Here is a 27,730-nt window from a genome sequence, read left to right as displayed (position 1 = left end):
TAGAAAGGAAATAGGATGTGGTACCATGGTGTAGCAGGCTAGGCCTTCACCTGCAGCACCAGTTTCTCTGTAACTCACCTTTTCAAATAAAATTAAATGTATCTTTTCTAAAAAATAAAAGATAGCTTGATTTGATTAGGCCTCTCCCAGGGTTAGTCACTTATTTTTTAGGGCTTTCAAAACAAATACATATTTTTGCACTATTGTGAGCAACATTTCATGAAAGAAAGGACATTGTTAAAAGCAAATGTTTGGGACCAGAAAGATAAAGGAAGATCTTTAAATCATTTTACTTCTTTTTGTAAATAATAATAATAATAACACAGAGACATTATTGCACATTTTGTGTGGTTCTAATTCCAAGATAACTGAGAAAACGCCACAATGTCATTAGTTTTCTTTCTCCATCATTGTCTGGTGAAAAGTTTACCATAGACCACCATGGTTGGCTATATCAGCATTTGGGAACCACTGATGTAAACCATTCAACCTCTAGGTATATTATCCCCAAGAATCTTGTGTGCTTGACCTATAACTTGGCTTCTTGGGTAATTGTGACTTCTCACAGAGTCTTGTATTTTCTGCAATTTCCCTTTTAGTTTTGTATCCACCTGAAAAACTTTGAATGTGTTCACAAATGTTGCCAGTTTCATGAGAATTTGCTGAGCATCATTGTGGAATTTTATTTCATGAATGATGTTCTCATAGCACTTGCTCTTTTGAATTGCACTCATTTATTTATGGTCTGTCTTCAAGTCTGGAACTCAAAGATGCCTGGATACAAGATCTAACAGTTGGAGGGCACCCTGAACATAATGTAGCTGAACCCCTCTAAATGTATAGCCTGGCCCACAAGCATGCCCTTCCTTCTAGCCCCATGTGTCTGTCTCCCTTAGCACAGAGTGTATCATCACCAGCCTTTTATCAAAAGGAATTCACTGATTTACTGGAGAGATCCCCAGGAGTCATATGCTTCTCCAATTGATAAGAACCTTAATGGTCAGTATTCTCTGGAAAGAAATCCTGTAACTACATTCAAATACTGCACCACATGGGTTGGAACCCACATGACCACCATAGATTCCCTAATGATCACAGCATTGCTGACCAGCTAGGTCTGTCTATAAGAGCCTTCACCCCTGACTCCTTGGGGAGCCTGGCAATTAAGGAATAACTGCCCAGCTCCTTCTTCTGTGCTTTGCAATAAATGCCTACTTTCTTCCATCATCTCAATGTCAGTGATTGGCTTTCTATGAGTCAGGTGAGTGAACCATATTGGGGTTCTACAGTGATGCCTCCAACCAGTCTGAGGTGTTGTTCAACAATAATAGATAATGCTCTAGAGGGTCTAATGAAAACCGTTACAATGAGTTGGAATGAGATAGACAACTAGCAAATCTTGCTGATACAGTGAAAATTGTTTTATCGTCATAAAACATACATAACAGAAAGCAGTGTGTGCCATAGCAGTTAAATTGCTGTTTAGGATGCCCACAATACTGTGCAAAATTTTGAGACTTGGGTCCTCTGTTTCCCATACAATTTCCTGTTAATGAAACTTCTGGAAGAGTGTGCTGATAGGTTAAGTACTTGGGTCCCTGCCAGCCTCATGCGAGATTTAGATTGAGTTTCAGGATCCTGTCACAGGCTTGGTACAGTCCTGGATTTTGTGGACATTTGGACATTTGGGGAGTGAACCAGCAGATGGAAGGTCTCTCTCTCTATCTCTCTTCACATTTCAAATAAAATAAGTCCTTAATTTAAAAAAACACAGTTAAACTTACCATCTCTTCTACTTTTAAGTATACAGTTCAATAGCAACAGACATTTGCAAATGTATACAAACTGCTAACTAGATCTCTATAAATATTTTATCATGCAACACTGAAACTCTGTATCCATTGAACACTACCTCTCCTCCTCTCCCCTAAGCCTTTGATAACTACCACTCTACATTTTGTACTACTTTAGAAACTCTGAGTGGAATCACACTGTTTGCTTTTTTGTGACTAAAATGAACTTTTACAAGATTTCATTTATGCTGGAGCTCAGGATAGTCAAGGGGACAAAAGTGACCTCATGAGAATTCAGACAGATCAGACCTTGTAGCAGCGAGTAGAAAGTCTGTCAGCTCAAGGCCTAGCTAGTCTGATAGTTGTATTCATCTTTTCTTCCTTCTTTAAAAAAAAAAAAACTTATTTTTATTGGAAAGGTAGATTTACAGAGAGAAGGCGAGACCAAGAAAAAGCTCTTCCAACTCTGTTGGTTCACTCCCCAAATGGCCGCAACAGCCAGAACTGAGCTGATCCAAAGCCAGGAACCAGGAGTTTCTTTGGGGTCTCCCGTATGGGTGCAGGGGTACTAGCAGTTAAGCCATCCTCTGACGCTTTTCCAGGCCACAGGCAGGAAGACCGATGGAGAGTGAAAAAACCAGGACTATGCTGATGACAAATATTGACCTTGGCTGTGCACTTTATATACAAGAAGTCATTTGAATCCTGCTCAGCTTTGGAAGGAGATCTGAGTTCCTACACATTGTAAGTGTGCTGGGATGTTATTTATGATGTTTTCATCATACATTGATCCTCAACTTCCTTATCTGTGGAATTAAGGGTTTGCAAAATAATGTCTAAGTTTCCTACCAGCTTGGACATTTTGTGGTTACATGATCATCAATCCGATAATTTAAAAAAAAAGAGGGAGAGAGAGAGACAAAGAGAATTCAAGCCAGAGATATTGAAATCAAACTTTATTTCTGGAAAATGACAATACACACATCTTGCAAATGTACACAGAAGTAAGAATGCAATGGAGAACAGCTTGAGAGCCAAAATGATTGCAAGAGCAGCTCTTTGCTGCCCAGTATTGAATGCTGTGAATGCAGCATCCAACAGTTCACAATACCTTACACACATGGGGAACTTCTCTAGACAACCTTGAAGTCCTCTGACCAAAGAAAGCCCTCATCAAATTGGGAAGGGGCTGTGGGAAGAGGGATGTTAACAGGCATAGGAATTAAAAAGGGTCTGCTCCCGGCTGGTTTCTATGGGCCTCACCTAACATATTAGTTCAAAGTGAAACAGCAAACCAAAAAGAAGAATATCTTCTGGAAGAACTGTTTTTTCAACAACTGCTGCGCATGGACTAGGCATTGCCTGGGAAACAGACAGTATGGAATACAAACCCATATCCTTGTCATTTCCAGGATTAAACTCTTCTAAAAGGGGTGAGAATATTCTAAGACATTCTCACAGAACATCTGTTGTATTTGTTTTTCTGTTTCCAAACTGTCATTGATTATTGATGAAGCAGCCTTCTAAGATTTCCAAGTACCTTAAAACTGCTACAAGGATACAGGGCATCATTTTCTGTTTCTTACTTATTGTTCTTGGCTTATGTGTGATTCTGAGAACTATTCAATTCTGTAACATAATCAAATTGTCAAAGACACTCCTACTTTACCACAGATTTTTGGTTTTTTTATGCCAAGAGGAGCCGAGTCTTTGATCACAATGCTATTCTTTGAGAAATGATCATTATGTGCTGAGAGGCTGTTGGGAAATGTCTTTCCCCACCCCTTTTTTGGCTTGTTTGTTCTTTGCAGACTTTACTTGGCAAGAATTACTGGCCCAAAAAAATCAGTTATTTACAACTATAGGACATCTGGGAGCTGGGAGGGAGAGAGGGCAACGAGAGTGGGAAGAGGAGTCACAAGAATAATATATTATTTTCAGAGGTTAAAATGAGTTATTTAAGAAATGAGATGTACAATACCATGCATTTACTCTCCAAAGCTAGTCACTAGCAAGCTAACGCCTCTAACACTACAACCACCAATAACAGCTGTTTTGCTACAGTTACTCAATTCTAACTACAGCTATGGGGCAGAAAGGGTGGGCTGATTCCATTTTAAGCTTTCTCCCTTTGAAAATGGCCATAAAAGTATTTTCTGTACAGGTTTAATGGCACAAAAAGGTGACAAAAATGTTTTAAAGAACTTACCACATGTAAGAAATGCAAAATTCACTCAAACCATGCATTAATTGTGTACAAGTCATAAGGGATCATTGGCTTCAAGCTGCAATATGTTACAGGTCCATATATTGGAGACATTTGGCATAACCTCTTACTTGGTCAAACCCCTTTAAGATAGCTTTGAAAGAAAAATCATCGGAAAATTTGACATTGCATATATGATTGCCAAACAGTGACATTTGGAAGAGTTATGCACTCTGGTGAATAAATTAGCATCTACAGGGTGCCTTCTTTAGTTGCACTAATTACTGCAATGTGGACTGCTTGCGCAGGATCTTGAACAATTGGTGTCAAAAGCAAATGCTTCTATGAATCTCTCAGAACAGAAGGAAAATTACATTTCAATTAAATGAATGTTTCCTTCAATAGTATGGATTTGTTAAATACTCCTTTTGTTCAAATCATCCCCAATTGCCTACCAGTATTGTTTTCATTCAATAGTTGGCAAGTCCAAAACATAAGGCTACTGCAAATTGCTTAACAATGCATATTGCTTAACTTTAAACAAATTGTTCCTCCCAACCTCACCCTGCCAAACCAAGTGACAGGAGAAATGACCTGTGGTCTCTCATTATACTATATTGCAGCTTTTAAAATGATAAGTAGTTGAATAAAATCAATTAGTATGATTTAGCTGATATGAATCCAGGGGTGGATTTCTCTGTTCAGCTTAATATTTCTCTGAGTACACTTCACTGCTCCACAACATGGCAGACTAAGGAAGAATCACACAGTGTCCTAGACAGTGCTTGGAAGGTGAAGATCTAAAGCTACATGAATTCTAAAGGAAATTGCTTGAGAGGATCTGTTGAGGCTAGAGATGAAGAAGAAAGGCTCAGGATCAGATTGATTCCTTTCTACAGTTTGCTCACTGGCCTGGAATAGGACCAGGTATATTTGAGTTGGATAATAGTTTTTGATCAATCCCAAGGCAAAACTTATTGGGTAAGGAAGACATATGTCCCATGTCCAGAAAAGTAAGAATAAAAAAAAAGTGAAGGAGAGAATTGTGCAAAAGAATGATTTTTGTCCAATCGAAATGAGACAGTGATTCAGAGAGTGAAGTAAGAGTATAGGGAGCAAGGGGAAGAAAGAAGAGACAAAAGGGATACACAGAGGAAGCAGAGCAACAAAAATTGAGTCCCTCAGGGTATTAACCCAGAAATGGGAAATTCTAGTGCCTTCGGATCTTCTCATTAGTCAACAGGGAGCTTGCCCTGACTTCTGTTACGATTTCCTAACTCTCTGAACCAACCCTCAGCTCTGATCAGTAGCAGAAAGATTTCCCAATTCCCAGTCAGAAACTCCTTACTTTGGAACCCCAGGTGGCAAAATTGAGGGGAAAAAAAAATCATCTCTGACTCTCGAAATTTAGAAGCCAACAATATGAGGGATGAAAAGTTAGCCTCATCAAATGATAACCAGTGTCACCCAAGCTACACTGAAATGGGAGGTCTGTGGGATCCTTAACAAGGAAATAGGTGGGAAACAAGACCAAGAGGCTGACTACAAAGATGACAGTCTTTGGAAATGGTGGTAATGTCTGGGGACCTGGGTATGAAAAAAATGGAGAAGGAGGCAAGTTTTCCTAAAGGAATATGAGGGAAAATATTCTTTACCCAAGCATACTAAAAAACACAGTGATGAAGAGGGAATTTTCCAGTTTTTGAGGACAAAAAGTGGAAGAAGTAAGGAGCAACTGCTGATCTAGTAGGTTACGCACTGGAGTCAATGCCTACGGATTTAGAAATCCACTTGTCTTGGCTGCTGTGTAGTAAGAGCTTCCAACATTCTACCCATTAGAGAAATCAGGTCAGTTAGCCAGAAGAATAAACTTGGGAACTCATTTTTAAAGAAATGACCTACATTGTCTTCATTCAAAAGTGTAGCCTTTAGGGTAAACTGAAGGACAATCCACTGAATTGTAACACTAGACTGGGTCTGGGCCACGAGCATCAGGAGAAGCAGATGGAGATGCTTCTACAATCAAATGTTTCGTATGAAGAACCCTTGCTCCAGTTAGACATACATGCAAAGTTTATGAGACTATTTTCATAAAACTGTGGATGGGCTTACATATAGGATCACCTTGACAGGGTAGAATTATAGGTGTGGTGACTTCTAAATGTCATACTGAGAGAAAGAGACCCAGGAAGCTTAGACCCTTTGTTACAGACAGAAGGTCCTAGATCATTTCTAACATTATCAAGGGCTGGGCCAACATTCAAATACTTGCCATCTCTCGAGTCCAATACCTAAAACAAAGGACTGCATGCTGTCACAGATGACACAGAAACGTCAAACTGCTTAATGTAGTGAGGGCATTGCATGTGAGAAGTTTGGCCATGGATCCAAGTGACCCTATATGGGCCCAGGACAAATACCAATGATATTTTTTAAAAGAAACATCCAATGCTTTTTTTCTTAACAACAAATTGGAGCACCATGAAGGCAGTCATGAAACCACTCTATTCCTTCACACTGCATTTCTATCTCAGGGAGCGTCTTGGCACAGATGCTTCTGAGGTGGGTTGAACTTGGGAAAGTTGCCCATGGATATGCCAGAGCTCATTCTGGGGGAAATGAGCATGCTTGTTTTCTTATTCCAAGGCGATGTGTCTTTTTTTTCTTTTTTCAAACCATTTAAGACTCAGATTTGAAGGGAATCTGTGGATCTCTACACATAGCATTGAAGGGACTAAGAAAACAGACACAATTTTAGCTGAAGCAAACCCTGGACAGCTGATTTAATGCTTGGTCTAGGAGGTTCTAAGAAGGATTTAAGGGCTCAGTCTTATCTTCTTGTCTTTTTCAGATAGTTACTTTAAGGCTCCTTGTCTACTGGTCATTGAGGAGGAGGAGGATCAGAAAAGGAGAAATACTTGTGGAGTGTGTATCTTTAAACTGAACTAATGACTACCCTTTAGTTACCCTTTAGCTATGAGGAAAGCTACATGTTCAGTATGTATGCTGCCGAAGCGAGCACATAAACTACGTGTTCAGACCTCATTACCTAGGCTGCCATGGAAGGCCACAGGATCAGTGTACACAAGATGGGTACAGTGGGTAGAGCATACAACATGCTATTTTGGTGCAAACAGAAAGAGCCAATATTTGCCATACGCCAGGGTACATTTTAGCCCCCAGCCCCATCCTTATTTCAGGAAATTTTCCCTGTCATGGCAGGATGGGATAGGGGATATTGTGGATGAGGGCAACCACAGCAAGATCAGGTTATTTGCTGTGGCTTATCTCAGTCCAATATTGTAAAACAAATCCTTGCCAGTGAATGGTAGCCGTACTAGTTTTGAAAGTGCTATAAAACCATCTCAGAAAGTCAGAAGGATCAAAACGATGGTGCCACTCGTCCTTTCTTCCTTTTCTTAATCTGGAAATAAGAATCATACCCCTTTGCCTGGGATGATCAACAAGTATGGGATGACATAAAATAAGCTGCCAGGGAAAACTGGGTTTCTTCTAATCCATACAGAGAGAGCAGTACTTTGGGTGTGGGGGACATTTGGAGGGTTCCTCACGTTGGAGCATTGATTCCCTGAACTGGAGAGAGAATATCAGGGACCCCATTGTTGCTACTGGCCCTTGGTGTCTCCCTCTCTTCAGGGACATCTGCAGCCCATGTGCAGGGAGAAAGGGCTGTATTAGGTTGCTGGATGGATTTCCCGCTGAGATCAGGAAAGCAGCATATGGTTCCAAGATGCAACATGACCCTGGGAAAGAATTCTCAGGAGCCTAGTAGAAAGGCAGCAGTGCTTAGTGGAAAACAACCTTGGAATAAAATCCAGGAGATGTGGGTTCTAATCCTAGCCCTGCCCCAAGCCAGCTGTGTGACCTTGGGGAAATGACTTTACCTCTATGTCTCCATTTCCTGGCTTGAAAAATTAGGAATTTAGACTAGATGATGTGATCTTAATGTTCCTTCCAGCTAGGAAACTCTATGATTCAATCTAGGCTATGACTAAAGTCTGTAAGGACACAAAGCAGTCATGCTAATGGCTATCCTTTCCAAAACATGAAGAGAAAAAGGAGCTTTTCTCTAAATTTACTCCTAGTTAAAACTATGTATGACGTAAGTAGTTCAGCCCAGCCCCTATATATATACATTTCCCCTTTGTCGTCCCTATTTCTGTTTCCTTAGGGAAGAAAACTCAGGAGGCAGAAAGGAGCAACAGATGGATTGCATATGTGTGTGTGTGTGAGAGAGAGAGGGGGAAAGGAAGAAGTACAGGGAGTGGTGGCAAATGTTTGCCGACTTGACATTTGCTCAGTGTGCAGAAACCAACACAATGGGACTGGAGAGGTACAGATGAATTCAGTAAAACAGAATAAATGCTGGGTGAACAAGCTCAGTTACAAACAAAATGTTTGCACTTGAAAAAAAAAAAGAGCCCATTTGAAATGTAATTTAATTGGAGGCCTGAATTTTGAACTACACCAATCCCCCTTGAAGCGGCAATTTAGAACAATTTCCTTGTGATTGATGAAAAGAAAGATGCATAATGTGCTACTGCCCAAAATATTATTCAAAGATCCTTCTAAGAAAAATATGTCAATTTAGTATTTTCTGGTGGTACATAGATCACAGAAAAGGAAGTGCCCAGGGAGCTAACCTGGAACCTGAGCCTAGGGAAGCCGGATGCTTCCTTCTGGTCCTGCAGGCCTGTTAACCCATCTTAAAATGAAAGTACTAGATTCAATGAGAGCTCAAAAACTGTCATGGGTGGAGTGCTTGGGAGGTCTGGCCTGAAGTCAGATCTCCCACTGCTGTCCATTCCCATCTTCCTCATCCCAAGTACCAAATTTTTTTTCCCCCAATTAACACAAACGGTTCAGGCAGGGAGGCACTAAGAAAATCCTGAGCTTCTAGAAAGAATATGGACTGAGAAAAATGTATTTCTGAATGATTTTGAATGACTCTACAGATAAACAAAATGTCAAAAAGATGGCCTAATAGTTTGTGGTTCTTACTGATTTTATCCAGAATCCAGTGTTATCATCATCTCACCTCAGAACCAAAAACATGTGTGGTAGCTCAGGACATGTGAAACTTATCTAGGAGCATCTTACTTACCCCTTCCATCTTTGGGCTAATCCCTACACAATGCACATCAGCAATGTCACCAAGTTGCCACTGACCCACATTAGGGTATCCTGTAGTACTTCTTAATCAAAAAATGCGAGTGCACATGTACATGTATGCACATGCGCATACACACACACGCACACACATACACACACACACAATAAGCTCATTCTGTTTAGGGTGGAGGGATTCCTGCAAGTCATTCAGTAGCCACAACAGCTTGGCTTTGAATGATGCACTTTAAAAAATGTCTCAACACTTACAAAGAAACTTCATATCTGCTAAAAAGCAAACACAGAATTGGCATGCATGGCTTTCCCTTAAGTTGTGTTGTCTTTGCCATTATGGGCTATGATTGAAGACAAAAAGCAGTGCTATGAACCGGTGCCTCAAAGACTGAGGACTATTTTTAAGTGATCAGTTCTTAGTAAAGTGAAATCCTTTCCAATGCTAAAGACAAGGGAAAGGTTTTCATGTCTTCCGTAGGAAATATTAGGATCATAGGTAAAAAAGAGTTGTTTAAAATATGCCGTAACATTTCATTTAAAATATAATTAGAATGTCTGGTCCACACTGAAATTAGTAATGCAAGCATAACTGTTAAAAAGCTATCAAAACACTGATTCTATTGAATTGGCCTCTACTATACGTTTTTTGTCCTGGAGGTTTCTGTTTGGCAGTGACAGCAGGATTCCTAAGCTACATTATTCTTCTGCTTTTTTTTTTCGGTAAGTTTTCTGCATGTGTTTTTTAGACAAAAGAAAAATCACCAGTTTATAAAAAAGGAGCTTGAAGAGTTTGCTCCTGAAATACAGACATGAGCTTTTATAAAAAGGATATTGATTTCTTGCTATAAAAAGCGACGGAAAGGTGTCAGACCTGAAAACAAATTCTCACAGTGTTTTCAGAGTTGGCTGTTTACAAGGCATTCAATAGAACAGAGATAGATAGATACCATACCGTTCATTTAGTAACTCAGTATGTTAACTTCCCAGAGGGATCAGGTATATGGAGTTCCCTTGCCCCAAACTCTTAACAGTTGCTCATTGATTCCAAATTACTCCAGTGGAGAGGATGGCCAGGAAGTCACTGTGCTTTGTAAATCCTACTGAAAACTATCCGTAGTAATTCCTCCACTTCTGCCTAGCACTGCACTATAGCCCTAAGCATCTGGCGTCACAGTGATAAGTTGCTGGTGTTTCTCCCCGTCCTTGACAACCAGAACTGGTGCTAGACAACACACTGGGAGCTTTATCAGAATCTACAGCCAAGGCTGGGGAGCTGCCTGGGCTGTCCCCCTGGGATCCTACTGCTTTCTTGAGATCAGAAGACAAGGGGCACTTATGATTGTTATTGTTGGGTCCTCCAATGAGATTTTTTTCCCCACACAAACATTTTAAGTGCCACATATACAAAGAGCACTCTACAGAGGAAAGACTGTAATATATGGGGAAAGTGACACAGGAGAAAATAACAAAGATGCCTAAGCATTCAGTAGAAAGGTCATGGACTAGCACATTATGCACTCCTGGAAAGTTAATCCAAAGGATGGTTATCAATCTATCTCTAATAATTGTAACTGTGGATCAGTGGCCTAGAGGAGAAATCACAGAAAAATAAACCCAACATATTACAATGTGTTTTGAAAGTAATAACAACAACAAAACCTTGAAAGCACCAATAGCCCTGTTGGATTCTTGAACGAAAGTACTCTACTTTAACAGTAGACTGTTACTCTGGACTCAACATTCTCTCTTCCTTCACATGGAATCACCAAGTGAGTCTGAGTCATCCAAGGACAGAGGCAGGTACAGATCCTGTAGGAAGAAAAAAAAAAGAAAGTTAATTTTCCTTTTTAGGGCATTGTGAGATATGAAATAGTTGTTTTCATTTTTTCCTTAATATTGCCTCTAATTTTTATTTTAAAATGATTACAGATTTACAGGAAGTTGAAAACATACAAACAGTGACACTTGTACTAATGTGTCCTTTACACAGTTCCGTCCAAAGCATCACATCTTGCACTTTCACATGCACTCATTTGTGTGTGTGTGCGTGCACACGTGGGCAGTCTGATAAAATTTTATCCACGTGTGCATTTTTATGACTATTGCTACAGTCAAGATGCAGAACTGTACCTCACCAAAGGGATTCCCTTGTGCTACCCCTTTATGGCTACAGCCATGCCTTCCCCCACCCCTAAGATTAGGCAGTCAATAATCTGTCGTCCACCTCTGTAATTTTGGTATTTTAAGAATGTTACCTAAATGAAATCATATAGTACGTAACAATGTGGAATCGCTTGCTTCTTGCCTTTTGGCTAAAATCAAATGTGGTTTGTAACATTTTGGAATTGCCTTTGTTCAGCATGATTCCCTGAAGATTCATCCAACATACTACATGTATCAATAATCTGCTCCTTTATATTACCAAGTTGAATTCCATGATACAGATGTATCACAGTGTTTTTAACCATTCATCTGTTGGAGGACTTGGTGAGATGATTCCAGTTTTTGGTTATTTGCTCATTAAACTACTATAAACACTCACAGGCAGGTTTTTGTGTGAACGTAAATTTTCATTTCTTGGGTTGTGATGAGCAATACAATATGACTGCTGAATTGTATGAAAATCATGTATTTAATTTTGTAGGCACTGTCCTATTATTTTCCAATATGACATTTACATTCTCATTTGCAAAATACCAGTGTTTCTCTTAAGCCACATCCTCACCAGTGTTTGGCATTTCACTACCTTTTATTTTAGCCGTTCTTGTGAATTTCTAGTAACATATTTTTGCAGTTTTAATTTACACTCCATGGCTTGCTAGTTAAAATATTTTCATGTGTTTAATTTGCATCTGCAGAATCTCAACAGTTTTTCATTCTCCCTATCCTCAAACGGAGCATAGTTTAGAAACCATTATTGTCCTACACATGATCAAAAAGTCAGCCAAGAAAACTGGATCATTTATGATCAACTCTTCAGATAAATTTATGTGAAAAGCACAGAGACAATGAAAGAGATAAATATAATCATCGTTCCAGGGTTGGCATTGGCAGGTAGCTGGAGTCATGTATTGAAGCTGAGGATGAATCCTAGATTCTTCAACATGGGACACAAGTGTCTTAACTGCTGGACTAAATGTTTGCTGCAAACTGACTTCTTTGGAATTTGCGAACAACCCACGCTTACAACAGTCCAAGAAGCATTTATTCAAGAAAACTGATTGAATAGCATGAGAATACTAAGGTTGCTGGTGCATTAGTTTTGCCATATTTCCATTCTCCCTGTCAGCGCCAAGTAGCCTTGAAAATCAACAGTCACACATAAAATCTGTGAAAAATGGCAATCTAGTAGCCATTAGAGAGCATTAGCTTCTCTAATGCTGTAGACTTTAGCCATCCATAGGGCTTTTTTTTTGTTTCTGTTTTTCAGTTTTGTTCTGGTTTTTAAAGAAAAAAAAAACTGTGACATATTCCAGGGGAATTTTAGCCAGAACATGTTCAGGGCTAGGTGTTTTCTGATAAATGACGCGGGAAGGCCCTGATTTCTCATCCTTGGCTGAGCTTGTGTTAGCACCCAGGGAAGGTGAAGCTAAAGCTGTGAACTGCCTGGGAGAGCAGCTTACTTACACAGAGCCGAGTAGCAAACACCTACAGACTATATCAGATCAAACTATTTAATGAAACAGAACAAAATTATTTTTTCTCATTCGTAACTGCCATTATCAAAGGTGAAGGAGAAATAACCCCATTACCAAATAAAGGCATTAATTTCTATCAGATATGTCCTAAAAGAAATAGAGAATCCTGCAGGGAGAAATGAAAGGATACTGAATGTAATTCAAATTCACATAAAAATAAAGAAAACCAATTATTAGTGTTATGTTATAGTGGAACAGGCAGCTGTTTGCAATGCCAACATTCAACACCTGAGTGCTGGTTAAAATCTTAGTTGTTCAGCTTCCAGTTCAGCTTCCCCATTGTACGTGGGAAGGCAATGGAAGAGGACCTAAATGCTTGGACCCCTGCCACCAATGTGGGTGACCTGGATGGAGTTCTCAACTCCTGGCTTTAGCCTGGCCCAAACCTGGTTGTGGTGGGCATGTATGGAATGAGCCAGCAGCTGTCAGATCTTATGCTCTGCTTCTTCCTCTCTCTCTTGCTTTCCTTTTAAATAAATAAATCCTTTTACCAATTGCAGAATATCAATAAAGATAAAAATGTAACAAGTTCCAAAGATAAACTCATTTTCATTATTATTTGCTTTTTCAAAGAAACTTTATTATGTATATTTTTGATACTTATAACATGATTTTTTGTGGATACATACAGAAAGTAAAATGGCTTCTAGAGTGAGCCAAATTAACATATCTAGTATCTCATACCTTTCTGCTTGAGAAAAAAAAAGCTAAGCTCTACTTACTAATACAATACAATTTTATTGATTACAACCCTCATTTTGTATATTAGATGTCTAGATTTATTCATTCTGCACATGTGTCACTCTGCTTCTTTTGATAGTCCACATTGGCTATCTCCTTTCCAGCCCCTAGTAACCCTGCTTTGTATCTTTTTAATGAAAAATTCCACAGATAAATGAGATCATGCAATACTTGTTTTTCTGTGTCTGGCTTATTTCAAAAAACAACTGCATGAGCTAGTAATTATAAAAATATGTTGATGGACTTGTATGTAAAGGCAATTTGTATGCAAAAAAGAAGGAAAAGACCAGAGCTATATTATAGCAAAGTTTTATATATAATTTAAACCAAATTGTTATAATGTAAAATCAGTTTTGACCTTCAATATAACCACTAGGAAATAACTCCAAATAAAACTATTTTTAAAAGAAGGGATTTGGGCCCAGCACAGTAGTCTAGTGGCTAAAGCCCTTGTCTTGCATGTGCCAGGATCCCATATGGGTACAGGTTCGTGTCGTGGCTGCTCTGCTTCCCATCCAGCTCCCTGTTTGCAGCCTGAGAAAGCAGTAGAGAACAACCCTGGGACCCTGCACCAATGTGGGAGACCTGGAAGAAGCTCCTGGCTCCTGGCTACGGATCAGCTCAACTCCAGCCATTGTGGCCACTTGGGGAGTGAACCAGCAACTTGAAAAAGACCTTTGTCTCTCCTTCTCTCTGTAAATTTGACTTTCCAATAAAAAATTAGATATATCTTAAAAAAAGAAAAGAGGGTAATTTAAATGTCACACTGGAAATATGTATTTAACATGAAGGAAGCAAGCATTGAGTAAAGAAGGAAGAAAAATATATGCAGGGCATATAGGAAATAGAAAAGTGGTAGATGTCATTTTGATCTTCCCAGTAAATTTACCTTAAGCATCTTAATAAAACACTATAATTAAAATATAGAGATTTGCAGTATGGCTTTAGGTAAAATATGATACAACCCTCTGCTGCCTAAAAGAGAATCAATTTAGTTTCAAAGACAAAATACACTAGAAGTAAATGGAGGAAAAATATTTACTATACAATCAGTAACTAAGTAGGAACTAGAATGGTTATAATAATATCAGCAAATAAAACTGACTTTAAGAAAAAAATATTATTGAAGAGAAAGGATATTTTATGACAAAAAGTTCAACACACTGATAAAACATAGTTATTAATGTGCACCTAAGAACAGAGCACTAAAATACAGGAAGCAAAACTGGTGGAACTCAAGAGAAATAGGCAAACTACTATAGTAGTTGAAGACATCAATATCTCACCTTATTAATGGGCAGAATAACTAGCAAGAAGACTATCAAGTAAATAAGGTATATGAACAATACTATAATCAAATATATATTACTATATGCAACAGAATTCATGTTCTTCTAAAATGCCCATGGAACATTCTCCAGGATAGATAATATACTAGACCATAAAATAAATCTCAATAAATTGAAAATGATTGACAAATTCTTGGACCACCACGGAATTAAATTAGATCACAGAAACACAAAGACATCTGGGAAATTCACAAGCATGTGGAAATTAAAGAACACGCTGCTGATTAACCAGAGTCAAGGAAGACATCATAAGAGAACTTAGAATGTACTTTGAAAGGGAAGTGACATCAGTAACATACTCAGACTTATGGGATACTGCTAAAACAGCTTTCAGAGGGAAATGTCTATGAAATATTAGGAATAATCTACCTGATAGAAACAGAAAATAGGTTCGTGATTGCAAGGTGTTGTATAGGCAAAGGCCTGGAACTGTTAATATTATGCGGGTTTTCTTTTACAAGGAATTAATATGTTCAAAAATTAGGAGCAGGTTTTGATAAAGCTGGAGTGGGACACCTATATTCCATATCAAAGTGCCTGTGTTTAAGTCCTGATTCTACTTCTGATTTCAGTGATCCTGCTAACGCACACACTAGGGAGCTGCAAGTGATGATAGCAATAGTTGGGTTTCTGCCAACCCTGAGGGAGACTATGGCTCAATTCCCAATCCCTGACTTCAGCCTGACCTTGACCTAGGTGTTGCAGTCATTTGAGGCGGTAGATCTGTGTGTGTGTGTGTGTCCTTTCGCTGCATCACTCTACCTTTTCAAAAAAACATACTGTGACCGTCGGTGTGTTCCATAAATCTTGCATAGAATGAATCTCCCCTCTACTAGAAAAAAGTACAAGGTTAGGAGTCAGAAGGCTTAGATTTCTGGTCAAGTATTGTCATTTAACTTCCCTGATCAGAATCTCTGCTTCAGTATCTGAAATTGAGGAAGCTGTGAACAATGAAATTGTTAATGTTCCTTTTCTTTTTTTTCTTAGTTGCCCCCAAAACAAGAGAAATGAGACAGTCATGGCCAAATTACTAAACTCACAGGGTATGTTTCACGTGGTATAAAAGGCTATCATTAAAAAATTTTTAAATAATAAATGTTGGGGAGGATGTAGGGGAAAAGGCACTCTAATCCATAGTTGGTGGAAACCTAAGCTAGTACAACTACTGTGAAAGACAGTGTAAAGATTCTGCAGAGATCTGAAAATAGACATACTGTACAACTCAGACATCCTACTCCAAGAAATTTGCCCAAATGAAGTGAAATCAGTATACAAAAGAGTTTTTGTATATCCATGTTTATATCATTTCAATTCATAAGAGCTAACATATCAAATCAACTCAGATGTCCAGCAATTGATGACTGGATTAAGTATTCCATTTGGAATACTACTCATTCATAAAAAGAATGAAATCCTGACTTTTGCCACAAATGGAAGCAATTGGAAACCATTATGTTTAATGTAATTAGCCAGTGCCCAAAAGACAGATGTCATATGTTTCCCTGAACTATAAGTAATTAATACACAATATACAAAAGCAATGTTAATCTATATGAGCAAAATTGATATTTTGGCATTTGATTATTGTTTACAGCTTTTATCTATACTCGAGGAGCAAGTTTTTTTTTTCTATTTGCTATTTGTTGAATTCTTCTTTTAATGGTAAATATAAATGTTAATTAGGGAAATTCTAATGCCTAATGTTAAGGCTGCAATTGTGAAGTGACCTGGAAGAATGCCATTATAAAAATTAAAAAGAAACAGAAAGAAGGAAGGAGGAGGGTGTGCAGGGAACATGGGCAAAAGGGAACGTAGAATAAAAAGTATCACTATGTTCGTGAAGTTGTGTTTTGAAACACACGAAATTGTTTCACTTGATATAAAGAAAAATAATTATTATATGTGTGTATGTGTGTGTGTGTATGTAAACAAAGAGGTATTTTAAAAACATGGAGACCGCTTTGAGTTCTATCACACTGAAGCACTGGGGTTCGGTGTTCAGCCCTACATTTAATTGTACAAAAGACACTTCGGGGCAATTAGCTGATCAGTGGAAATAATTATTTGGAAATATTATTCTGGAATTTATTTCTTTTTTAATTCCAGGAAAAGAATCATGAGAAGATTCCATTTGCTGCTGTTCTGATTTGGGATGGCTAGAAATGCAGGCCATGGAGAGAAGCCACAAGACTTGGCTTTGTGTGAACTTCTGTACTTCCATCAATTTATTGTGTATTCAAAATGTACTTTCTTATGGGTAGAGCAACCTTCAGGGAAAAGAATTATTTCAACATTCTGCTGTTGTTGATTGATATGCAAAAATACAGAAACACACATATTGCTTAACAATACAAATAATTTGCACCTGAAATTCATTTGCTTAGTCCCTTGGAGCCCTACAGAACAAAATGTTTGTAACAAATACAGCTGTGCTGGCGATACTTTTGCATTAGAGAAAACAAAAAGTTGCTCTCTGGTCCAAGGAGCTTATAGGCCAAAGGAAGTCAGGGAAGAGTTCAGAGAAACCTGGCTTCTACTTTGTGTTTGCTATTTCCCAAATGTGTCCTGCACTTGTATGATGGCGTGATTTTGTTGGCTGAATTTTTTGAATGCTGGAATGCCTTTTCTCTTCAACCAGCCATCAAAAGCTTGCCCAGCCTTCTAGGCCACAGTTCAGAGTTACTTTGTGAATAATTTTCCCCATCTCCCATCCTTCTTTGTCTCCTGTAGTCCTTTCTTAGCTCTTGATCAGTACACTAACCAAATCTACTTACACTGGAGTTTGTAGTGCCTGTGGTTTTTAACAGTCAGTACTCTGGTTTTTTCATCAAACTACCTAGTCAAGCACTTGTAGAAGACAAGACTGGATGTGGAGGAAATTTATATTGAAATAATGTGACTTACGTGTTCACGTATTATAGCAAATGTGTTTTCTTTTAATCTACAGACAACTTTGCAGGTAAAATGGCCTTGCAGTTGAAGTCATGGGTGAAATGAAACAAGGAGAGTTCTTCTTTGTTTGTAGACTTTTTGAGCATCTTTAATATGGTATTTTCTTCAAAGACGTTTCTCATTATGTTTTCATTGACTCATATTAGGCTGTGTCTCTGCACCTTTTTTTCCCTCATCTGTTAAATGGGAACAGTATCCACTCTATCACTTTCTCAGGGATATCACAAAGGCAGATGTGAAAATGACCATGTAAAAAAAATGAAACAGAATAGAAATACAAAATGTTGTTTTCGTTAACAATCCTAGGATTTACTTCGCATCCATATTGTAGCACTTGGGTATGTGGACTTTGGCTAACCTCATTGCAGCTGCATTAAAGAGGATTCTCCATGAGCTGCTTCAGAGGCGAAGCCAAAAGGCTGATTACAGCTTAGGGCCCCATCACAGCCATCAAACACTACCAAAGGGATGCTGGGACTTCAAGTTTGTTTCCAATTGTGCAGGAGGAAAGTTGTGGCCTCAGCCACCTGCTTCCTGTCTGCACCATGACTCACACCTTTCAGGCCCGTTTGGATGGAAATTCAGATGAGATCTGTTCAGACCCACTGCCCAGGGAGCCTGGTGATGCTACAATTTAGGTGGTTGTGGAAAGAAGCATAGAACTGGGACCTGAGACCCAGCACCATGAGCCAAGGTCAAAAGGCATTTTTTAGTATATTCAAAAGAACCAGTTTAGCCTCCATTCTTGGTGATATAAGCATTGAGGCTAGTACCTCCTGATAAGATGCACTGAGAGGAACACAGCATTGCTGTGATAGTCCTGCCCCAAATGCTAAGTTTGAATCTAATCACAAGGAGACATCAGACAAATTAAAGACATTCCACTAAATAACTTTATTTCTACAATATACTGTATTGGAAGATTAAAAAAATGTTTGAGGAACTTTTCTAGATTATAAGAGTTAAAAAGGGACAACATAATTCAATGTTATGTTGGACTGTAGATTGCATCACAGATCTGAAAAATAACATTATTAAGGAAATGGATAAATATTGAATATGAACTGTATTGTATAACACTATTATGCCAGTGTTCAATTTCTTGATTTTAATAATTGTACTATGGTTATGGGAGATAATATCCTTCTTAAGAAATATACACTAAAGTATTCAGGAGTAAAAGGGTTTGGAAAATAGCTAAATGAAATGTGCAAGTGGCCTATAAAATATTGATTTTAAAGAAATTAAAATATGCAAAAGTTGTTGAAAATCCTATTCCAAAAAGTTCATGGAAATTCTTATGAAAAATTATTCATGATTTCAACATTTTTTGAACAAAAATAATTTTCAAGTTCCATTTTCTTTGATTTTTTTGAAGTATCCCCATGGATGTATGTACATACTTATATGAGGGGGTTCTTAAAAATTTCAAAACAAAATCTGTATCATGACAAAGCTATGCATGAATTTCAAAATTACTTTTCTATTTCATTTTTCACAAAGTTCTTGAAATACATTGTGTGTGTATACACAGAAAAAAAATAAATGAGATAAAATAAAACCTTGTAAGTCTGTGTAAAGAACACACATGGCTCATTATTCTTGTAATTCTGTAAATTTAAAATGATAAAACAGTGAATATTATACTAAAATTTTGAAGTTTGCAGTAAATAATGACTTATTAAGTTTTGCCTTTAAAATATAATTTAAAAAATAAACTGATACACTAAAATTGCAAATGAAAGTAAACAGTGAGGCACTTACTATGCGGCCACCTGCAAACTTGTTCAAGTCCATCAATAGTTAAATATCTGTTTTAGAATTTAGGAACAAACAAAAAGCTATAATTCCACAACTGCCTGCAAGTTTAACCTGGAGAAGCAGCTTAACAGTGCCAGCAATGGCATTGATGAGTTTATGGATGATACGTCCTTAGACAAAGAGAGCTGGAAAGCTTAATGACTCAAACGTGCATACGAAATGTCCCAGTTGCTTCCACCACTTTGGAGAAAATACTCATGGTAGATGCTGCAGTAGGCCAAGTTTCCCAAAAGGAAAGTAGAAACAGAAATATGTGGGGGAAAGGTATAAGAAGACATAATGTAGGAGGGAAGGTTTTGTGGACATTGGAACAATAGAAGTTGATTCTTCCTATCCTGGGATATTCACATCAAAAGGTTTTGATTCCATTAAAGGATAATGGAAAGCTTACTACTGCACAAGCGATTTTCATTCATTTTACAATTTCTGGATAGCAGTGTCTATAGAAGTTTAGCAAATTCTCCTCTGGGAAAAGCAAATAGCTCAGCAGGACAATCCTGAATTTGAGGCTAGGAGTGATAACACAAATTACAGGGGTCACTGCAGAAATGGAATAGGCCTTAGAAATGACCAGGCAGGCAATGACAAGATGGACCAGGAAATCTAAAAGCCTTATACACAGAAAAAGGAAATGAACGTGGATGTCGGGCAACACTGTGCTTTTAGATGTTCAATGACTGACTCTGTGAAAGGGAAAAGAAACCAACAGTGTTAATTTATTGTATTTCCCAGTTTCTATGGTGTAAATGCTATCATCAGGGCAGAGTTGACCCTACCAATACAAAATTGCAGAACACAGAGATGGGAAACAGTTTACACAACCAGCTCTCCACAAGCTGGTGTGAACCAGCTCCGAGATACCAGCGGTAGCAGCTTAAGTACCATTCCTCTAGTTCGCTAAGTTACCCTATAGTAAAGAACTTCACCTGTTTTTTGGAGGGGGGAGGAACCTAAACTTCCTCATCTGTGAAATTTCAATCACAGATTATTGGGAATCAAAGGAAACTAATTGATAACTACCTAAGATTCCTTCCAGTTCTGACTATTGATGGTTCAATGAGGAGTTTGTCGTATTGGTAACCTTTTTCATCCTCACACCAAGTGTTATGAGCAGGGAAAAGTCAACAGAATATAGAGAAAACTATGAGAAGAATCCATATTTGTACTGCCTTGGGTAAGAGAGATTCAAGGCAGTGAGCTCTTCTCTTCTACCCTGGAGAGATTTCTGTGTGAGAACATCACTAGTAATTGGAGCTAGGGAGTTCACACTTCAATTATTTTCATGATACATTTGTTGGGGATAGTTTAAGGGATGTCAGTGGCCCCTAAAGCTCGTGCAGTGTGTCTGTGGCCTATTTTCCTATGCTGCACCACAAGTTGCCTGATAATGAAGAGTTACAGAGTGAAAGGAGTGTGTATTCCTTCTTTGACACCCAGCAATGCTAAAAGGATTAACTCAGGGCAATTTTTAAACTGCCATGTGGATGTCGCTTTCATTCACTACTGTCTGGTGATAGGTGTTCCCATCAACACCTCATTTGCTTTGTGTCTGAACTGGGCACACCAATACTCAACCCACTTCCCAAGACATGATTTAACCTTAGTTCAGAATGGATACTTAGGACTTCTGTACATTCTCCTTTCGGAAGACATATAGGAATGTAGCTGCAGCCTGGAGTGGTAGCTCCACAGGCAAATCCTCCACCTGCAAGTGCCTGCATTCCATGGGGCACTGATTTGTGTCCCAGCTGCTCCATTTCTAATCCAGCTCCCTGCTTATGACCTAGTAAGGCAACAGTAGAGGATGGCCCAAGTCCTTGGACCCTTGGACCCTTATGTGAGAGACCCAAAAGAAGCTCCTGGCTCCTGGTTTCAGATTGGCTCAGCTCTAGCCATTGCAGCCATTTGGGGAGTGAACTAGCAGATAAAAGATCTTTTTCTCTCTCCTCTCTATAAATCTGCCTTACAAATAAAAAAAATAAAATAAATCTTTTTAAAAAAAGTAATGTAACCTGAAATAAATAAATCAGGAGTTAGAGGAATAAACAAAAAGTGCCTAGGGCTCTGTGCGGTGACCTAGTCGCTAAGATCCTTGCCTTGCATGCTGTGGGATCCCATATGGGCACAGGTTCTTATCCCAGTGGCCTCACTTCCCATCCAGCTCCCTGCTTGTGGTCTGGGAAAGCAGCTGAGGACAGCCCAGAGCCTTGGGACCTTAAGCTCACGTGGGAGACCCAGAGCAGGCTCTAGGCTCCTGGATTTGGATGGGCCACTTGGGGAGTGAATCAGTGGATGGAAAATCTTCCTCTCTGTCTCTCCTCTTCTTTGTAAATCTGAGTTTCCAATAAAAAAATAAATAAATATTACAAAAAAAGCTTGGTCCCTAATGGGTTTTTCAGAACGTTAAGGACCAGTTGATGACAATTCTGGCCTTAATATACTATTTACGTAGAACAGAAGAGAAAACCTTCACCCAGCGATTCAATAAACTCTGAGTGCAAGGGAGTTTAGTAAGGTATAAGAGACATAATACCTTGTGCTTCCGGAGGCTGCCAGGACTGGTGGGCGTAGAGATGGGAGACTGCTTAGACTTGGGGGTAGAGAGCTGGCTGCTGGAGGTTCCGTTTGCTAGCCCAAGGCAAGAGAAAAGGAAGGGATAAAAATCAACAGCATACAAAACAGCACGTTATCCTTCCCCTCTGAAGACACTGAGAACATTCAAGCAAGGTACATAGAAAACCAAGGGATTTGATGAACAGAACAAAGGTGAAAAGAAACACATTCCTCAAAAGGGCAAGGACTGTACTCCTTCGTTAATTAACTCCTGGCGCAGTGCAGTGCAGGGCTGTCCATCTTCCTCCATTTTCCTCCCACTTGTTCCCGGAACGATTCCCAATCACTGTAGTCTGCTTCTTTTCAAACCTTTCTAATGTGCATGTGCTGGTTTGACCCTAATATCTCTTGGAGGCAGTCTGAGAAAGTATTCTTGTGTTTTAGTGTTACAGAGGAGAAAAGTGAGCCAGATAAGTAATAAGCCTCACATACAGACGAAGAAATATGGGTGATTCATGGGTGATTCGATAGCTGATGGGGTAAGTGTAGCACAGCCCATGGTCAGTCTTCTGTCCTTCCATTTCCTGCCTGTTCTTACCCCTCCCGGTTGAAAAGAACAGAGGGCATGGAATTGAAAGCGAGCTAGTCAGAAAGGGGAATGAAAATCTGAAGTGTGTGAGGATTTAGACTGGGTAGTAGGCAGTTACGGCATTCTGGGTCTCTGAGCCATTTTCTTCTCAAAGATAAAATGGCGTTTCCCCCACCATGTCTTAGATTCACTAGAGCACTTTTCTTCCAAGGGACAAGGGCGACATTAGCATATCAATTCCCCACCTGAAGTATCAGCCACTATCTCCTGCCACTGTGTGAGAGGGCCTCAGGCTGGTCTCCTTATCATTGAAAAGCAATATATCCAAAACACCTGTTACATGAGAAACCAACATACACTCCTGTGTTCATAGCAGCACAATCAATAATTGCAAAAACATGGAAGCAACTGAAATGCCCATCAAAAGAAGCCTGGATAAGAAAGCTATGGTTCATCTACTCCATGGAATATTACTCAGCTATTTAAAAAAACAAAATGCAGGTTTTTGTGGCCAAATGTGCCCCACTGGAAACCATTATGCTAAGGGAAATAAACCAATCCCAAAAGGTTAGATACCACATGTTTGCCTTAATTTAAGATGAAATGATGTCAATATGAAAAATAGTACCTGTAAATTGTAATATTGTTTCAAGCTCAAACAGCCTATATCACATGCAATAAGATACTGTGATGTAACCAATGAACCAACAATCAATGTGAGTCAGACTGCTTATGATTTACATCAAAGAACTGTAAAACCTAATATACTTTCAGTACCCTATGTTATTCTGTAATGGGGTGGAAGAGCAGAGATATCTTCCACCTTCTTAGAATGTGGGAGGAAGATGTTAAGTATAACCTATCAAGAATATAGCAGGTAGCTTATAGACAACAGACTCGAATAAGCATTAGACATTAGCAAAAATATAAAGACATACAGGGGCTATCCTGACAACCTCTTAACAGGAGGTCATATGCATGGAGCGGGGCGGGGGGACCCCCAGAGTGGAGCAGGTGGACAGGAGGAGGCTTGTATCCCAACCCTGGAGACTCCCAGATCCTCACCAAGGACTATCAGTACGAGCACCAAGGACTATATCCCAACTGCCAAGGAGACCACTGGAAATTGGAGTGCCTTCGGAGCCCAAGAACTCTGAGGTCATCCACTCCCTTTTGGATCTCCCACATGGGATGGAAGAAGCCCAGATCCTTCCTCACAGGGTCTAATGTCATCAAACAATTGCCAGGAACCCTGAGCGATCCTCAGAAACAGAAATATAAACTCCCTTCTAGACTTGGGAGGGGAGCTTTCTCTGGTCCTTACCTAGTTCCAACTTTGGATTCCCACCCTCTCTTGCAATGACCACCAGAGTCGCTCAGGAGCCCCCGCCCCCTAAATTAGATCAGATAGACAGAGAAAAACAAGGAAAGCTTAGAAACAGACAGGAAACGGTCAGCTTGGACTCACATATACCTTACTAGGTAGGACACAAAGATCAGTTACTCCTCACTAAGGTACTGAAGATTTCTCTGCACACCCCTCCTAACAGTGTTGTGGGCCTCAACTGTAGACACATGCCTTGTTAGAGTTACAAGCCAGTTTGGACTATCCTAAAATCCACCACGTTCAGTAAAAATCATGCTTCAACACTATAAACTGTTAAATACAAAAATGAAAATAGACACGGGACAGCTGAATGGCCTACAGCCATTTTAAGGAGTATAACATCCCGTTGTGTACAAACTTAAATTGAAATGTCAATGAAGTAGTGACAGGATGTGGTTAAAACTTGCATTTTCTAACATATTGGTCACTCAATACCATCTCAATTAACTCCATAGTATTGTAAATTGTTTTTGATGTTATGTTGTGGCTTTTCATTGGAGGGGATGATATTCTGCCAGTTCTGCTTTCAGACCAGAGTTGGTCTCCCCAAGAAACTGTTGAATTGATCTGGACAATACAATGCTGGACTCTATACGTGGTACATGCTTGTAACAAAGGAATCATGACTGGATTTGAACTGTAATACTGCAACAATGTGGAGGAATCCAACATGGGGGGAGGGCATTAGGAGGGATTGGGGGAATCCCAGAGCCTATGAAACTGTGTTATAAAATGAAATTAAATTAAAGAAATAAAAAAATCAAAAATAAAAATAAAAGGAACCAAGGAAGTAGCATGTCTGACACCTTTTTGGCCTTTTGTCTCAAAGCCAGATAGATACCAGGGGGACCAGGAATTTCCTTTTGTCTTTGGAAAACCCCTTTGAAGTAAAGCTTTAAAAGATCCCAACCCCTTTCCCCCCCATGCATGGGTCCTTTCTATCCCAAAGCCCCCTCCCATCTAGGATGGGAGTCTCCTTTCCCAGCTTTTCTAATAAACCTTGCTTTAAAATTAAATTGTGTCCGCATGAAAATTCTTCTTTCCTGCAAGACAAGATTTAAGGTTGCTGCTTTATTTGGGGTCAAAAACCCTACAACGGAAGGACACACAAACAAACTTGAACAGCAAAATGAACAGAAGAGAGACTCAAAGAAGATTAGGTATGGAAGAGAGGAGAATCAAGGACAGCTGGGAAAGAGCTTAGAAGAGAAAAAAATGAGGAAGTCAAGACAGGGAAAAAGGCATAGAGACATAGAGCAGTAGCCATTGGTGGCCAGAGTGTGGATGCCTATCAAATGATTTCTAGCAAATGCTGATAAGGAGATAGTTTAAATTTTAATGTCTTCTTGTTCCATTCCATGCTTTCACATTGTTTTCTATCCCCTAGCTAAAGAGTTTTTAAAATACCTAATCACGAAAAAGAAATGTGGTTCATTGAAATGAAACAATTGTATAGTTTCAAAGTGGAGTCATGTTCAAACATATGTGAACGGTGTTTTTTAAGCCTTAGGACCGCCATTGTTAAATAGACATATTCTGAAAAGGGCTTTAAAAACAAAGGAAAACATCCCAAGGGTGCATGTAGAGAGAGGGATAGAGAGACAAGGAGAGAAATGGATGGCTATGGGTGAGGGTAGAGCAAAGACTATATATACAAAACTGAAGAAGTTAAGCAGAAAGATAACCTGAGCGTGTTGAGTGTAATCCCATAGTAAAGCTTAAACTGCTGCATCATGAATGTTTCCTGAGGCTATAACTTCTGTATCATTTACTGTAGTGTTTCCCTAGGTTCTGAGATCTGCACATTAATTCGGTACATGGAATGCACAGCCATATGGTGATTTAGTGAGTTTATCCATGCATAAGTGAGCTGAAAAATAGGCACTTAAGCATCCACTGTCACACTTTAGCTGTGTGTTCACTCATCTCACACCCATTCATTGAGAAGCTTGGCTCCTGTCACTCATTTATTTAGCCAGTAGCTATGGAACACTACTACGAGCCAGGTAGAGTATTGGTTTTGAGGGGGGAGGGTTCACGGATGAGTAAGTTACTTCCTGTGGGAAATCAGGCAAGAATAGAAAAAGTGCCAAGACAGAACTTTGCTCAGGAACTATTGCAATACAGATATTGGTTTCCTAGGGGACTGGGAGACATGCAAGAAGACTAACACCTGAGAGATGAATCTGGAGTAGAAAGATCTGTAGACAGAGTGTAGATTAATGGTGGCTGGGGGCTGGAATGGAAAAGGAACTGGGGGAAATGGGAAACTTGTGCTAATGAGTGTGGGATGTCGATGGGAAACAAAGTGAAGCCTGGCATTAGATCACAGTAATTATTGCACAACTCCATGGCTAAACTGAAAGTGACTGAATTGTACATCTTAAGTGAGTGAATTGTATGCTAACTGAATTGTATCTTAATAAAGAGTTTAAAAGAAAGATGAGTCAGAGTAGCTCAGGGGACAGCAAGGATCTGCTAGGAAGTCTAATTGCAACAGTTAAGGGCAATAGGGGAAAAAAGGAAGTTTGTTTACAGAAGTATAAGTAGCTTTGAACAGCTCAGAGGCTCACGCTTGGAGCTTAGGGAGAACAAACTGAGCACAGGAAATAAGGACCAGATTCTGAGAGCCATTCTGTGCTGGATGGAAAAGTGTGAATTTCATTTCTAAAAGGAAGCCATAGAAAGATTTCAGTGGCAAGTGATAGGGTCAAATTATGCATGTTAAAACTATCACACCAGGGGCCAGCATGGTGGCTCAAGAGGCTTATCCTTTGCCTCGTGGTGCCAGCATCCCATATAAGCACCCATTTGTGTTCCAGCTGCTCCACTTCCCATCTGGCCCCCTGCCTATAGCTTGGGAAAACAGCAGAGGAGGGCTCAGTTCTTGGGACCTTGACCCCATGAGAGGAGAGGCCTGGAGGAGGTTCTCGGCTCCTGGCTTCAGATCAGTTCAGCTGAGGCTGTTGTGACCATTTGGGGAATGAACCAGTGGATGCAAGGGGTTTGTATAGTTCTCTTTTTCTCTGGAAAAATCTGCCTTTTAAACAAAAATAAAATCATAAAAAAACTATCACCCTAGAAGCTGTGTTGAGATTCAGATCAAGTGTAAGTAAGGTTGAAGCAAAGAACTTGGCTAACAGTCATCATTTTAGTTTAGGTCATGACTTGGAAGTAAGGCAATGGTGACAGAGAGAAGGGACACAATATTGTTGATAAGGACTTAGGGGCCAAATAAGCTTTGAGTGTTTATAAGCCACCCAGAGAGGAACATGACCTGTGCCAAACAGCACAGATAAATGGAAAGGTGGATGAAACTAGACTTTGAGCACTGAACTTTTCCATCAACAAAAGATATTCTTTCGGAAAGACAAGTGTGTGGAGCCACAATGAGCAAAGCAGTTAACTGCTCTTTTAAGAATAAGGGAGCTATTAATTGACAGACTTAATGGCCCACCTACAATGCCTGAGCACGACCCAGCAAAACCTGCCCCCT

General features: G+C 39.4%; 1 protein-coding gene across 2 annotated transcripts in view; it reads right to left on the bottom strand.

The window, feature by feature from the left end:
• Nucleotides 1–9,863: 9,863 nt before the first annotated feature.
• DCX (doublecortin) overlaps nucleotides 9,864–27,730 on the bottom strand; it is a 109,671-nt gene continuing 91,804 nt past the window's right edge. For both annotated transcript variants that reach the window (XM_040999661.1, XM_040999660.1), the window contains exons 6-7: nucleotides 22,239–22,333; nucleotides 9,864–10,953 (exon numbers count right to left, since the gene is read on the bottom strand). In XM_040999661.1, coding sequence (XP_040855595.1) covers nucleotides 10,897–10,953; nucleotides 22,239–22,333 — 152 coding nt within the window. In that variant the 3' untranslated portion in view covers nucleotides 9,864–10,896. The remainder of the gene's footprint in view (nucleotides 10,954–22,238; nucleotides 22,334–27,730) is intronic.

This window comes from Ochotona curzoniae, unplaced genomic scaffold (assembly GCF_017591425.1).
Source record: "Ochotona curzoniae isolate NIBS_2020 unplaced genomic scaffold, NIBS_Ocur_1.0 scaffold_1852, whole genome shotgun sequence".
NCBI lineage: Eukaryota > Metazoa > Chordata > Mammalia > Lagomorpha > Ochotonidae > Ochotona > Ochotona curzoniae.
This window is presented reverse-complemented; position numbering and strand designations above follow the sequence as displayed.